At 52.3% G+C, this 15,130-nt stretch overlaps 1 protein-coding gene across 1 annotated transcript in view; it reads left to right on the top strand.

Annotated features, from left to right (window-relative positions):
- LOC308512654 (uncharacterized protein) overlaps positions 1-15,130 on the top strand; it is a gene marked incomplete at its 5' end in the record, with an annotated part of 52,093 nt that overhangs the window by 35,609 nt on the left and 1,354 nt on the right. Inside the window, 9 exons of the mRNA XM_081082253.1 lie at positions 1,538-1,636; positions 3,017-3,214; positions 3,806-3,904; positions 4,738-4,836; positions 9,026-9,223; positions 10,916-11,014; positions 13,111-13,209; positions 13,454-13,552; positions 14,641-14,733. Coding sequence (XP_080938379.1) covers positions 1,538-1,636; positions 3,017-3,214; positions 3,806-3,904; positions 4,738-4,836; positions 9,026-9,223; positions 10,916-11,014; positions 13,111-13,209; positions 13,454-13,552; positions 14,641-14,733 — 1,083 coding nt within the window. The remainder of the gene's footprint in view (positions 1-1,537; positions 1,637-3,016; positions 3,215-3,805; positions 3,905-4,737; positions 4,837-9,025; positions 9,224-10,915; positions 11,015-13,110; positions 13,210-13,453; positions 13,553-14,640; positions 14,734-15,130) is intronic.

The raw sequence follows: 15,130 nt of genomic DNA, 5'->3' as shown, positions 1-15,130 counted from the left end.
CAGAGGGCCGCTTACACGCTGGCCCAAGGAGCACTCAGAGGGCCGCTTACACACTGGCCCATGGAGCACTCAGAGGTCTGCTTACACGCTGGCCCAAGGGGCACTCAGAGGGCCGCTTACACGCTGGCCCAAGGGGCACTCAGAGGGCCGCTTACACACTGACCCAAGGAGCACTCAGAGGGCCGCTTACACACTGACCCAAGGGGCACTCAGAGGGCCGCTTACACGCTGGCCCAAGGGGCACTCAGAGGGCCGCTTACACACTGGCCCAAGGAGCACTCAGAGGGCCGCTTACACGCTGGCCCCAGGAGCACTCAGAGGGCCGCTTACACGCTGGCCCCAGGAGCACTCAGAGGGCCGCTTACACGCTGGCCCATGGAGCACTCAGAGGTCTGCTTACACGCTGGCCCAAGGGGCACTCAGAGGGCCGCTTACACGCTGACCCAAGGAGCACTCAGAGGGCCGCTTACACGCTGACCCAAGGAGCACTCAGAGGGCCGCTTACACGCTGGCCCAAGGAGCACTCAGAGGGCCGCTTACACGCTGGCCCAAGGAGCACTCAGAGGGCCGCTTACACGCTGGCCCAAGGAGCACTCAGAGGGCCGCTTACACGCTGGCCCCAGGAGCACTCAGAGGGCCGCTTACACGCTGGCCCAAGGAGCACTCAGAGGGCCGCTTACACGCTGACCCAAGGAGCACTCAGAGGGCCGCTTACATGCTGACCCAAGGAGCACTCAGAGGGCCGCTTACACGCTGACCCAAGGAGCACTCAGAGGGCCGCTTACACGCTGACCCAAGGAGCACTCAGAGGGCCGCTTACACGCTGACTCAAGGAGCCTCAGAGGGCCGCTTACACGCTGACCCAAGGAGCACTCAGAGGGCCGCTTACACACTGACTCAAGGAGCCTCAGAGGGCCGCTTACACGCTGGCCCAAGGAGCACTCAGAGGGCCGCTTACACGCTGACCCAAGGAGCACTCAGAGGGCCGCTTACACGCTGACTCAAGGAGCCTCAGAGGGCCGCTTACACACTGGCCCAAGGAGCACTCAGAGGGCCGCTTACACGCTGACCCAAGGAGCACTCAGGGGGCCGCTTTAGCCAGTGATCCCTAGATCTCCTCTCTGGGGATAGAGTAGAATTCTCAGAGGAGCAGAAGCTTCAGACTTGGGGAGAACGGCCATATATACTGACACTTTCCCAATTAAACTTGTCACACATCTGCAAGTTTTGGGGGGTATATTTTGGACAATAATTTAGGAACGTCTGTGTTATCTGGGAATGCTTTTGCAGTTTTAAACATTCATGAGCTCTGAGGTTTACTTGTGTGTATACTTAGAATACACACACACACACACACACACACACACACACACTGGGCATCAGCAGCCTGAAGGCTGAAGGAGCTGCTTGCTGGGGCAACTCCACCTCTTGGATGGAAACCTGCCAACCTTCTCCAGGCTCACGCTTCAGAGCCCTGTGTGTGCCCTTGGGGAAACCCAGCATGTGTTAACAGGTCTATAATTTCGTTATTTTACAGAAAGTGGAGACCCCGCTACACATGGCAGCCAGGGCAGGGCACATGGAAGTCGCCAAATATCTGCTCCAGAACAAAGCCAAAGTCAATGCCAAGGCCAAGGTGTGTCCTGGAGATGGGAAGGACCCTGGGACGCAAGCTATGCAAGCTCCATGCGGAGAAACCCACCCTATTAGAGGCCTGGCCACAGTGCTGGTGGCACAATGATTCCTTGTCGCTCCCGTGGCCACCGCACTAAACACTCGGTCCTGCTTGGCAGGGGTTCTGACAAGGCCAGAGACGGGTGTGCTCAGAGCTACATGTCTTCAGGATGATGCAAGTCCAGGAGCGTGGCTGGCCTGCAGCGCTTATTGGGCTGAAAGGGTTTCATGGTGGTTACAGTCGTGGTCTACAAAGAGAAGTGACATTTTAAAGAAAGTGTTGCCAGTGAAAATCAGTCAGGAATGACTTGATCTAAAAAACGGATGCCTCCCCCTTGTTGGAAAAGGCATTTCGAGGGGCTGGTGGGTGAAAAATAAGACTAGCTGCTGAGTCAGCAAGTTGATTGGCTTGGGCCAACACCAGACTTTCCTACCCCACAGGTGGCAGGGGCTCTGCTTAGAGTTAAGACTCTGGTTTCTGGTTGGGCCACGTGAGGGAGGCCTCCCCCTCCCCCACTACTGGGCCCAACAACACAGAGACCTCACCCACTGAACCCCTTCAGCGTCAGGCATGAGCAGGAAGGGTTGGGATGGGGTGAAGAAGTCATCTTTCCCCTTCAGCAGTGTAGACTCTAATGACCCTTGGCATAGAGAAACCCAAAGCAGCATCAAAGAGGTAGATGTAGTGTCCACTCAGATTGGGCTGAACGCGGTAATCACCACTACAACTTGTTGAGAGCGTATCACCTACCAAACACTGTGTGAAACATGTTATCCACACTCTCTGCTTGATCCTAGCCATAGTCCTAGGACAGTGATGGCGAACCTTTTGAGCTCGGCGTGTCAGCATTTTGAAAAACCCTAACTTAACTCTGGTGCCGTGTCACATATAGAAATTTTTTGATATTTGCAACCATAGTAAAACAAAGACTTTATTTTTGATATTTATTTTATATATTTAAATGCCATTTAACAAAGAAAAATCAACCAAACAAATGAGTTCGCATGTCACCTCTGACACGCGTGTCATAGGTTCGCCATCACTATCCTAGGAGGTTGATATTATTACTCCCACTTCACAGATGGGAAGGCTGAGCCTTTGGGCAACTAGGTAGAAATAACTACTCACTTAAGTGGTTGTTGTAAGGATTGACTAAGAGATAGCATATTGGTTTCTGTAACTCAGAGGTGTGATTTGAATGCCACCTCTTTATGTAACTAGCTGTGTGACCTTGAGAAAGTCACGTAACTCTCTGGGCATCGCCTCCCTTCTTTGTAAGATGAAGCTTTGGATTAGTTAACCTTAGTAGCCCCTCTTCTTCTTTTCCACTCCGGGTTCCAGGATGACCAGACCCCACTTCACTGTGCAGCTCGCATCGGCCATACAAACATGGTGAAGCTCCTGCTAGAAAACAGTGCCAACCCCAACCTGACCACCACTGCCGGGCACACCCCCCTGCACATTGCAGCTCGAGAGGGCCACGTGGAAACGGCTCTGGCCCTGCTGGAAAAGGAAGCGTCCCAGGCATGCATGACCAAGGTATAGCCTCCTCCTCCTGTTCTCCAGTAGTGACTACCCCAGGCTACTCACTGCTGGGCCTGGGGGCAAGGGAGGGCATTCCCACCTGATCCTCTGTGTTGCCTTAATTGTGCTGAAAGCAGGGTGGTGGGGGGGGGGGGGCAGCACCCCACAGGACTGGCCACCATTTGGGAGCCTGGTATGTCCTGGTTCTCTCCCAGAAAGGCGGTGGACTGTAGTTTCCCATTCACCCATTCAGCCTTCATCCATTTATCTCGGAATCGCTATTGGCTCAGCACCTGCTCTAGACAAACCAGCAGGTTCTGGGATATTAGAAGGAGTAAGACTCAACCCCTGCCTTCAACGAGCTAATGGTCGAATCACAATGAAAGATGGTTTTCTGCTCACCAGGACAAGGGGGGCCGGGGGTGGGGGAGGAAACCTGCTGATTCCTGCGGCCTCTCGGCCTCTCGGAGGGATCAGGAGTTCCGGTCCGTTACTTGACCGGCGTCTCTACGCTTGTTAAGGCGGGACACCTCCTCTGGCCCGGCCCCTGCTCCAGGGAGGACGCCTGTGGCTCCCGTGGCTCTGACAGCCTGTGTTTCTCCTCAGAAAGGATTTACCCCTCTCCATGTGGCGGCCAAGTACGGGAAGGCTCGGGTGGCAGAGGTGCTGCTGGAGCGGGACGCACACCCTAATGCCGCCGGAAAGGTGCGTGTGCCCTCGCCTCCCCCTCTCGGGTTAGAAGCCTGAGCAAAAGGTAAACTCACTGCTTGTGAAGGGCGTGACTTGCCTGCGCCCGTTTTATCCATCTTCTCAATGGGCAGCTGTCAGGGAGAATGACCTTCAGGAAGACTTGTCTTTCTGTCAAAGGCCTTGACCTTCTGGAAAGACCCGGCGGCCTTCGCTGAGCCAGGGTGCTGATGGCGCTGCCCCATCCGGCCCAGCAGGAGTGAGGAGGTGGCCCTGGGTCCGGCTGCTTGTGCCCTTAGTGACTTCTGATCAAGACTGGTTCTGGAATGGTTTTGTTGTTGTTGTTAATCCTCACAGGAGTATTTTATTTTCCCCATTGATTTTTTTTTTTTTTTTTTTTTTTTTTTTTTTAGAGAGAGAGGAGGTGGGAGGGAGGGAAGGAAAGAGAAAGAGAGAGACACATTGATTGGTTGCCTCCCACACACGCCCTGACCCAGGTATGTGCCCTTGACCGGCAATCAAACCTACAATCCTTTGGTCCATGGACAAATGCTCTAACCACTGAGCACCCAGCCAGGGCATTCTGGAATGATTTTAACCAGATTTTATCTGCGTAAAAGAAGTGACATGCACTGGGGGGTAGGGAGGCCAGGGGATTGTCAAGGGTTGGGGGGGTGGGAAAGGACACATATGTAATACCCTTTGTAATACGTTAAGCAATAAAATTGAAAAAAAAAAAAAAAAAAGAAGTGACATGGACCCCAGAATGGTGCTGCTATAGCTAAAGGGATCTCTGAGAAGTCCACTGAGTGAAGGCTGTTCTCTCTGTCGTGTCCCCCTTGCCCCCGCAGTACGGCCTGACTCCCCTGCACATGGCCGTCCATCACAACCACCTGGACATCGTCAAGCTGCTGCTGCCGCGGGGCGGCTCCCCTCACAGTCCTGCTTTGGTAAGCCTCCCCGACCGCCAGCAGGAGCCCGGAGAGCAGCTGCCTGCTTCCTCCCGGGAGGGCTGTTCCAGAAGCAGCCAAAGGGCTCCGGTGTTTGCTTTTATTTTTGCCTCAGAAATCTCGCCTCACTGTCTCAGCTCAGCTCTCCCCTGGAGCATATTTGCCAGTTTGGGGACCAGGAGTGGGTGGGAAGTGGGTAACACTTCGTAGCATCAGGTTACCTCGCAGAGGTGGATTCTTTTTACACAATAACGTGTCCCCGAAGCGCCAGTGTCAGCTGAGTTTTGCACGTGGGCCACCCAAGGTCAGCACGCACAGGCGTCTCCACGTGTGGCCCGCCTCCGTCAGTCTCGCTCCGGCGCAGTGACCGCACATTGAGAAATATGCGGGGCTGTGAGTGAACTGGCCGGAACCTTGAAGAAAGGGACTATTTTGAATGTGAATATTCACACCCCTACTCCCCCCAAATCTATTCCTCTTGTGCGTTCAGACTTTTAGGTCGTGGTGGTTTTGAACGAGGCACAGCCATGTATGCCACATGTAGACACGTGTCCAGTGTGCCGGCACCTGCAGCCTCTGAAGCGCCTGCTCAGGGCAGCAGCCTCATGGCCACTTAAGGGAACGGAGGAAAGGGAGCTGACAGGCTGGCTTATGTAAGACCAGACTGGCGGGTGGGGGTGGGGTGATGCAAGGTGTTGGGAGGAAGCTGGACAGAGGATCACTTTTGGGGACAGGCTGCCCCCTGTGGGACAAGAGGGTGTGCAGTGTTTGTCTGGGACGAGAGGGTGGCTGTGGGGCTGGTGGCCACACTAGGAGGAGGGACCAGGAGAGGGAGCAGGGCTTGGGCCAGGACACAGGCAGTCCCTGCATTCTGGAGCTCACCACCCGCCATCCGATAGGGCGGCACGACTCGGAAGGATAATTTCCGGGGGAGCAAACCCCAGTGCTCAGCCGAGCAGCAGGAGTGTGCAGGCTGCCTCTGAGGAGGGAGCTGTCAGGTGCGCTGGTGTGCGGGTCCAGCTGACACCTGGGGATGCAGGGCAGTCAGGGACAATCAGTTCCGTTTGTCTTCCCTCCTCAGAATGGATGCGCCTCTGAGTTTTACAGCCTCCCTGTCCTGCAGACAGTGTCTCCCAGGTGCCCCTGTCTCCTTGGGCTCCCGTCCCCGCCGCTGTTGTAGCAAAGCCCACGTCACTGTGTAGACAGAGCATGCGGCCCTGCTCTGATGTGACTTACTCCTGCATCTAAAAATAAAAAGCTGGGCTCCCCTCCTCCTTCCACCCCCTCCTTCTAGCAAAGAAACCAGGGCCAGGTTCATGGTATTTAAAGAGAGATTTATCCAGGCACGAACGCTGTACAGATGGGTTTTGTTTCCATGGCAAAAAATAGTTTACCAAGTCGTCTGGCAATTTTGTAGAATTTCTCATGCAAATCTCTCTGCACCCAAACCAAACCCTCCCCTTTCTAATTTTGATGCTAATGTTGTTCTAACATTTCGGCAGCTCAGCGGGCGTGCCTTGGGATGAGCTCATTTCCTGGGGAAAGCAGAGCCTTTGACTGGCACCTCGCCCTCCCTAACCTCTCCCTGACTCTCCTGCCTCCTTGCTCCTTGTCCTCGTCACCTACAGGTCATTCACTCCCTTCAGTCCTGGCTTCGGGGAAGCTCAGAGGGGCGGTCCCTGTTTTGAGACGGACAGTTGTAGCTCAGCTGTAACCTCGGTCACCTGGCAGCCAGAGCCACCTCCAGGGCCCGCTTGCCCTTTTGGCGGGACAGGGCACTGTCCTTGCCAGTGTGACATCACAGCTGCCCAAGAGCCTGGGACTCCGAACAGACTTTCATGAATATACTTCAAATTGCTCCAGCCACCGTCCTCTGTACATGAACAGAAGTCCTAGTAATCGTTGCTTTTATGTAGTGACTGCCTGCTGTGGGCCGGGCACCCGGCTAGGTGTTCAGCTGCCTCCTCCCAGCCCCCGCCCCTCCCCACCCCTCCCCCTCGCCGACAGCTGTGCTGAGCAGACATCCCCCGACACGCATCTGAGAGAGAGTGATCTCCCTTTAGGGATGGCGCCAGAGCTCAGGCTTCACCCACTGAACCACAGCTCTTTCCGTCGCTCTCTTTTGATATAATACAAAATTCATTTTGTGTAATTACCTTTATTATCCTCAAAATGCCATCTTGTTATGGGAAAACAACCTACAAAGAAGAATTTAATGTTTTCTCGTAACATAATCAAATTAAAAAGGAGAAACACTCCAATGAATTATCTTACATAATTATTTAAAGGGAATGATTTTTTTTTAATTCAATTTCATTTGGGGGGTAAGTTACAACTTTTCATTTCTCCACAAAAACCCACTTGGCAGATGGCTCTGCCCCTGACCCCCAGTGCTATACAACTGTATTGGTCAGCCCCCCCCCCCCCCCCGCCACCACCCCATTTTTCCTATTTTCTCATCAGTGATCCTGGCAGAATCAGAAATGTTGGTTTTCCCAGTAAGACCGTGGCTGGCAGGAGAGACTCCGTTCTCTGGGACAGCGCGAAGCATGCTGGCCAGGTTGGGGGGCCCATATGCCTTATGCCATCTGCTCTGAGGCTGGGTGGACATGTGCTTACGCAGTCATGGTCCTGCTCCGAGGCCCTCAGGCCTGACATCCCCACGGGCCCTGAGTGCTTTGGGACCATGATCCTCAAAGTGTGGCTCTCGGACCGTCGGCTTTAGCATCACCGAGGAGCTTGTTAGGAACGCAGAATCTTGGGTCTCCCTAGAGCTTCTGGGTCAGGATCCGCATTTTAACAAGACCCCCGAGTGCTCTCAGACACACTGAAGCATTAGAAGCGCAGCACCCGCTGGAAGAAGCTGGGATCTGGAGTCAGAAGGCGAGGCTCGGGCCAGCTGCTATTCCATTTGCTAGGTGACATCGGATAAGGCACTTGGCCTCTCAGAGAACTGGCTTATTTATCCACAAAGTGAGGAAATAACCAAAAGGCCTACATGGTGGCGGTGACGCTCAAGAGGGACGATGTGAGTGAAAGTGGTTTCAGTGGTGACGGTGACGACCAAAGTCATGGCCACCTGCCCGCAGTGGGGTGAGGCGCCTACTCTTGAACGTAAATCTATGCACTGCTTCCTTCACTGAGAAAGTCCTACCACCAAAAAGAAAAGAAAAAAGAAAAGTCGGCTGAATAAGCTGACAAAGCTGACTTTGGGGCCAGCTCCTTTATCTCATCGTGGACTAAACACCTCCTATGGGCCATACCAAGCTTTATTACTCTTACATCTTTTAAAAATATATATATATTGATTTAAAATATATATATATATTGATCTCAGAGAGGAAGGGAGAGGGAGAGAGAGGCAGAAACATCAATGATGAGAGAGAACCATTGACTGGCTGCTTTCTGCACGCCCCACACTGGGGATCGAGCCCGCAACCCTGGCCTGTGCCCTGACCAGGAATCGAACCGTGACCGCCTGGATCATAAGTGGATGCTCAACTACTGAGCCGTGCCAGTTGGGAAATTACTCTTATATCTTAGTTTTGGAAAGTGCCTTCAAATATTATTGTATTTGATCTATTCAACAACTTTGAGAACAAGGTAGATGTTATTATCCACCTTTCGTGGCTTAAAAAATACAAACGGAAGTCCAGACGTTGCTGAAGGGCTTGCATGCGTTGCACGGCCAGTCAGAGCGGAACAGAACCGACTCCGCGTCTCCAAGTCTCTTGCCAGGCGCCTGTCCTCTTCCTCCACCTGCTGAAGCCGGCAAGCCCAGCGCACAGAGAAAGAAGGGCCCTGCTGCCTCTCCTTTGTGAAATGTTGGGGGGCTTGTTCTTAACGCAGGAAGGAGGGAGAGGGAGCCTTGTATTTTCTCACCTAGTTTTCTCGGGGTTCCATAGGCAGCCTACTTGCACCCCAGCATCTGTTAGTGAGAGCACTCCCTGCACAGCTGTTGATCAGAGGCTGATAGAGAAAATAGGGGGTGAGAAAACGAACCATAGACTTGGTTCGTTTGTTTCCTGAAGTTGCCCTCCAGGGTGGCACCTGCCCTGCTTGGGGCGGGGGGGAGGGTGTCCAGCCCGCCAAGGTCCAGGCCTCATCCCCCCGCCCCCCAGAGGATTAAATGTGAGGCAGGTGCTCACGTCGTCTGCTCAGCACCCCTGGAACCATTCTTGTGTTTCAGAACGGCTACACCCCTTTGCACATCGCTGCCAAGCAGAACCAGATGGAGGTGGCCCGCAATCTGCTGCAGTACGGGGCGTCCCCGAATGCAGAGTCGGTGCAGGGCGTGACACCCCTTCACCTGGCTGCCCAGGATGGTCATGCAGAGATGGTGGCCCTGCTACTCTCCAGACAAGCCAACGGCAACCTGGGGAACAAGGTAAACAGGGTGCCTTCCGGCTGGCCCTGGGATCTCAGTCATGGTTTAGTGTTAGCTAGTGGACATTATGTCTGAATATCGGGCACCCCCTGGGGCCCAGGTTCTGAATTAGGTGGTGTGTATGTGTGCGTGTGCGTGTGCCTGTGTGTGTGCACGTGCGCGCGCAATCCTTACAACAGCCCTTTGTAGCTTTTACCTCAGTTTTATAAGTGGAAAAAAACACACAACAGATTCAGAGAGGTTGCATATTCCCAAGGTTGCCTGACCCCGAGCCTATCTGATGCCAACGCCTTTGCTGACTCCTTTTAAATAGATGGGTTCAAGAATCAGCAAAAAGGTCAATAATAAAATCCATAATACACATTCCCAAACATAAGCCAGTATTGCATTCAGGAATGTATTTAGTAATTTGGTACTAACTATTCTTTTTCAGTAGGGAGGATATGCTTTTAAATGCCAATCTATGCATGAAAATAGGAGTTCTCAATCCAGGGATTACTAGCATATGAGTCTGAAACCTTTCAAATGTGAACACAACATTTTGGGAGGATGGGCCTGTGAGCATTTTCTCTGGATAAAGTCTTCATGGTTTTCCTTGGCCTCTCCAAGGAATGCATGACCCGAGAATGACTAAGAGTCACTTCTTTTTAAAAATAGTTTTATTGAACTCTAATTCACATCCTGTAAAATTCACCCTTTTGAATTGTACTCTTCAGTGGCTTTTGATATAGTTGTAGAATTGGGCAGCCATCACCACTATCTAATTTAAGAACATTGTTATCACCCCAAAAGGAAACCTCATACCCATTAGCTGTCACTTCCCATGTCCACCAACTCCCCCAGTCCCTGGCACATCTGTCACTATGAACCTGCCTATTTGGGACCTTTCATACAATACACAGAGCTACTTCTTTAGATGATAAATGAACATAATACAGCTTCAGAAAAGCATGCGTTTCCTGACGTTTTTGGGGAGTGTGCACAAATCAAACGAGATCTCTGGTGCATGACTCTCCTCATGAGAAAGCTCTGATGAGAAATCCAAGAATACGGTGTTTTTAGTCCCAGCACGAGAGCCTCTATCCTTTCCACAGTGCAACACTGGCTGTGATCTGATCACACGCTACATTTAAATGGCACATGGTGCTTTTCAGTGTGTTTTCATCTTTCTCAAGTGACCTTTACTTTGCTCTTGAAATAGATCAGTGCTGATCCATATCTTCTAGGTAAGGAAAAGAAAGGCTCTGAAGTTCATCTTGAATCTTGGGAATAGGGAATGTTACAATTGGAAAGTACATAAAGCTCCTCTGGTTCAGAGGTCAGCAAACTGGGACCTATTGGCCCAATCCGGCCCGCCACTTGTTTGTGCTAATAAAGTTTTATTGAAACACATATGCCCCATTTGTTTATGTGTCGGCCATCCCTGCTTTCTCACTGTAACTGGCAGGGGTGGGTAGTTGCAAGAGGGATACAAGCCAAAAACATTGACGATCTGGCCCTTAACAGAAAATGCTGCTGACCTCTGACTGACTTTAACCACCTCATGTTTTAGAGGATACAAAGGCTCAGAGCTGGAGGAGCTTTGCTGGTCGGTGGCCGCAGAGCCAGGTTCAGCTCCCAGGCCTCCGCCCTTCCATGGTGGCCTGGAACTCTTTACTGGCTACAAGATGATGCAATTCTTTTTCTTTCCAGAGCGGACTCACCCCCCTCCACCTGGTGGCACAAGAAGGCCACGTTTCAGTGGCAGACATGCTGATCAAACACGGTGTCCTGGTGGACGCCCCCACCCGGGTAAGGCTCCCCTCCCCGCCCTGCGTGCGCCCATCGCCCTGCCCAGTGCCTGCCTCCCTCACGCTTCAGAACTGACTCCTCCTCGGAGCTTAGCAACGCCAAGGATGCAGCGGCATATTCTTCTCTGCCCCTCCCTAGGGGTGGCAGTGGAGTTTGAAGACACCAATCCTCATTGCCTCACTTTCCAGTTGGGAATTTTGAAGTTTGCTAGACCTTTGAGCCTCTAGAGTGAGAAACTGAGAGGAACATTTAATCATGATTCCAAGACCTGTCTTACTGGTACATGAGCCGGGTGTCAAAATGCCAGGCTTCCCAGGATTCACTAGACAATTCAGCCTTTTATTCCAGCGTTCAGTCGAATGCAGCTCAGCTTTTGTGGACCTTTCTGTGTGCAAGATGCTCTGTGAAGCGACTGAGGATAACGGTGCACAGCCCCGGCGGTGAATCTGCCCCGAGGCATCTGTGGCTTAGTGTGGGCGTGACTGTCAGAGGCCAGAAGGGACAGCCTAACTCGATTTCCCGAGTAAGAGAGGCCCCAGAGAGCCGCTCGAAGCACCAAGGAGGAGAGGGTTTCCATTTGGTAGAAGAAGGAGGCTTCGCTGAAGAAGTGGCATTCTATTCCTTTTTGTCACAAAGCAGCTGTGTTAAAGAAGGGACAGTGTGACACCCCTCCAACCCCCCCCCCCACCCCACCCCCGAAGTTGACTGGAACACCAGTCAACAACATGACGTGAGGTCTTCCCTGAAATCTGGAAACTCTATTTTATCCCCAGTTGTTTGCAGCCTCAACAGAAATCTGCTTGAAAACCAAGGATGTTCTGGATTTCTGAGGCTTCTTTTGTGGGCCCAGTTTAGTCTTTTGGGGCCTTGGCCTGAGAGACCCTATTCTGTGGGTTAGGACCTGGTAGGTCCCTAAGCCATATCATTACTTAGGGTTCAGCGTAGGGTCTGTGTCAACATGGTGTCTGAAATCTGGCCCCGGCCCTCCAGGGACACTTAGACCATAGGGCTCAGAGGGCCTTGGCTTATTGGACTTTGGAGGGAGCACCAAAATATTCAGCAGAACAGAGTCCTTGAAAATAAGCTCCTTTGTAGCCAAAATGCAAATGAATAAATACCCAAAGCCCACTCATTTCAAACAGTGACCAGTTCCTATAAAACCCATTACACTGCAGCTCAGCGACGTGGACTCCTTTGGGGGAATTTGCAATGGGATTTCCCACCTTTCTAGTGCGAATATACTTGCTCTTATCCAAGTCACAGTGATCTCCATGCCACCAACTGTACTCACCTGAGCCCCTTCCCAGCAAAGGGCCTGATGGCTGACCCCCTCAGCAGAACCTCTCTCAGCTTCTACAACACGGGTCTTCTGCTTTCCTCCCCCCTCCTGGCAGGTCCCTCCCTCACAGTCCTCTTCTCTGGTCTCCCTCTGTGTTGCCTCAGCACATGGGCCCCCTGTTTCTCTCTCTGCACGTATCCTGGGTGACCTCGCTCCTCTCCCAGGCTTTAACTCCTCATAGGTGTCCCCTCGCCTAGACCTCTTCACCGGGCCCAGCAGTGCTCCGGCTGCCTGCTCCAATCTCCCCTCAGCTCCCTCCTGGCACCTCAGACTTCACTTGTCTGACACTGAGCCCTGTTCCCTCCCAGGCCAACGGTACCTGACTGGCCATGGCCATACAGCTTATACCTCATTGCAGCTGTCAGCCTTCCAAAGTGTTTCCCTATCCGCATTCTCTCTCTCTCTCTCCCCCTCTCTCTCTCTCTCTCAATCCTCACCCAAAAATATGTTTTCACTGTATTTTTTTTAATAGAGAGAGGAAAGAGAGGGAGAGAGAGAGAGAGAGAGAGAGAGAGAGAGAGAGAGGCATCGATGTGAGAAACATTGATTGGTTGCCTTCTTGTATACCTCCCGAACAGGGACTGGACACAACATTTTGGTGTACGGAATGACACTCCACCCAACAGAGCCACAGGCCAGGGCCATGCTCTCTTTTCATCAGCTCTGTTGTGAAGATTGTATTAATGCACAGCTTATAGAGGCTCTTGGTATGCCCTGAAGCCCTGCGGGTCACCCGTTCTCATCTCTTGCTTTTCAGATGGGTTACACCCCCCTCCACGTGGCCAGTCATTATGGAAACATCAAGATGGTGAAGTTCCTGCTCCAGCACCAGGCAGACGTCAATGCCAAGACCAAGGTAGAGGACGTCTGAGACCTGCCTCCTATATTGACCCTTCCTAAGTGCCAAATTAGTACGCAGCCAGAGTGACTCTGGGCTCCCTCGGGGCTCTGCCAGAATTCTGAGCTGTGACCCTGGAGGAGGAAATGGGGAAAATGCATGTTCATGTTGCACATGGAAGACGGATAGACGCTATGGTGTGTGGGCAGGTCTTTCTCTCGGCGTTCGCTAATCCTGCCAAAATGTCTACCTCGTCCTACAGCTAGGATACAGCCCCTTGCACCAGGCGGCCCAACAGGGACACACAGACATCGTGACACTGCTTCTCAAAAATGGTGCTTCCCCAAACGAGGTCAGCTCGGTGAGTGCCCACCCGGTTCCTGATTTCGGACAAACTGTGGTCCTGGACGGTGCTGTGAGCCTTAACCACAGGGTCTCGGTCTATCCTTACTGCATGTCTGGGGCCTGGACGGGCTGCTGTACCAAAAAGTCATAGCTGCCTGGGTCCCCCAGGCCAGGGCGTGCTGTGGTTAGATTCTCCTTCTGGTGAACTGAGGTTATCTTTTCAAGCACCATTTACCCTCCTCCTCTTTAGTTTTGCTTAAATGCAGTTGTTGAAACTCTCTCTAAAATATGTGAAGCTGCTTTCAGTGTGGTACAGTGAACAACACCAAACGCCCTGCGTGGCTCATGACGTGGCAGGGCCTCAGGGCCGTCCTTAGCAACGTCGGTGATCGTTGTTGAGTGTGACCTTCCTCGCCTGACTATGCACGGGTTGTGCTAGGTCATCTCTAAGGCTGCTTACAGCTCAGAGAGTGTGCGGACTTTTGATTATGGATGTGGTTGCTGAGAGCCTAACTGTGGAACGGGCTGAATCTGTGGGGGCCCAGGACACATCCTAGAACTAGAGAACTTAAAAGAAAAAAAAAAGCCTCAATATCAGTTTATTCTCACTTCGATCTTTCTCTTAAAATGAGTGTAAAGAATACATCCCTCCCCTACTTCTGGTAATTTGTGGGTTCTGATTGGCCTGAGGGAGTTCGCTGAAGTATATGGATGACTTTAACCATCTTATTGCTCAGGTACTGACACCCAAAGAACCGGTGTTCAGAGCAGTGAACAGCATTGCCCTGTGGCCTCATCTTCCTGGCACCTTCCTGTCTCATTTCTCCCCAGTTGGCTCCCTCATGGAAGTGTTTGACTTGTCCTGGCAAAATTTCCCTGCTCGTGTGTCAAGGTTCTTGCACTCATCACAATAGAGTTAAAGTATCCCTGCCCTCCTCTCTCCCATACCTGGCTAACGTCTGGCACATGTCTGGACTCACAAATGTGCAGGGGTCCGAGGTGCAATCTGTCCACCTAGAACCCTCATAGCGGTTAGAATGTGAGCTGTCCTCCCAGACGCCATTCCCTTGTCTGATCGCGCCCTCTCTCTGCTGTTTTCCCCAGAATGGAACCACGCCTCTGGCAATAGCCAAGCGCTTGGGCTACATCTCTGTAACAGACGTGCTCAAGGTTGTCACAGATGAACCCAGTGTCGTGGTATGTCTGCTTCTTTGCATCCTCCGCCCCAAACACACAGCCTGACTGGGTGCCCCTATGGGTTACTCTCAGAGCTGGCCCTCTTCTGGTAGAAAGAGCCAAGCCTAAAGGTGGGAGGGTCTTCTCTGTCCGATGGAGTTGCGCTGCCACCTAGTGGTAGGAGGAATTGGGGGCTGACCTAAAGGGGCAGCAGTAAGCCGGGCTTGGGGCAGAAGCCATGGGAAGCGGGTGTGTCATGTTTATCTCCCCTGTGATTCCTGTCACACTTCGGCTTCCAGGCTGACAGCCTCTTAGCTCTGATTTTTTTTTTCATTTGGGACAAAGCTCCTTTCCCTCCTCCTTCCTGTCTCCATGGTCATAACCAGGTAATTGCTGACTGTGTTCTATTTGGGTTGAA

This window comes from Myotis nattereri, assembly GCF_964212035.1.
Source record: "Myotis nattereri genome assembly, chromosome: 2".
In the NCBI taxonomy this organism is placed as follows: Eukaryota; Metazoa; Chordata; class Mammalia; order Chiroptera; family Vespertilionidae; genus Myotis; species Myotis nattereri.
Note: the sequence above shows the minus strand (reverse complement) of the source record. Positions and strands in the feature narration are given on the sequence as shown.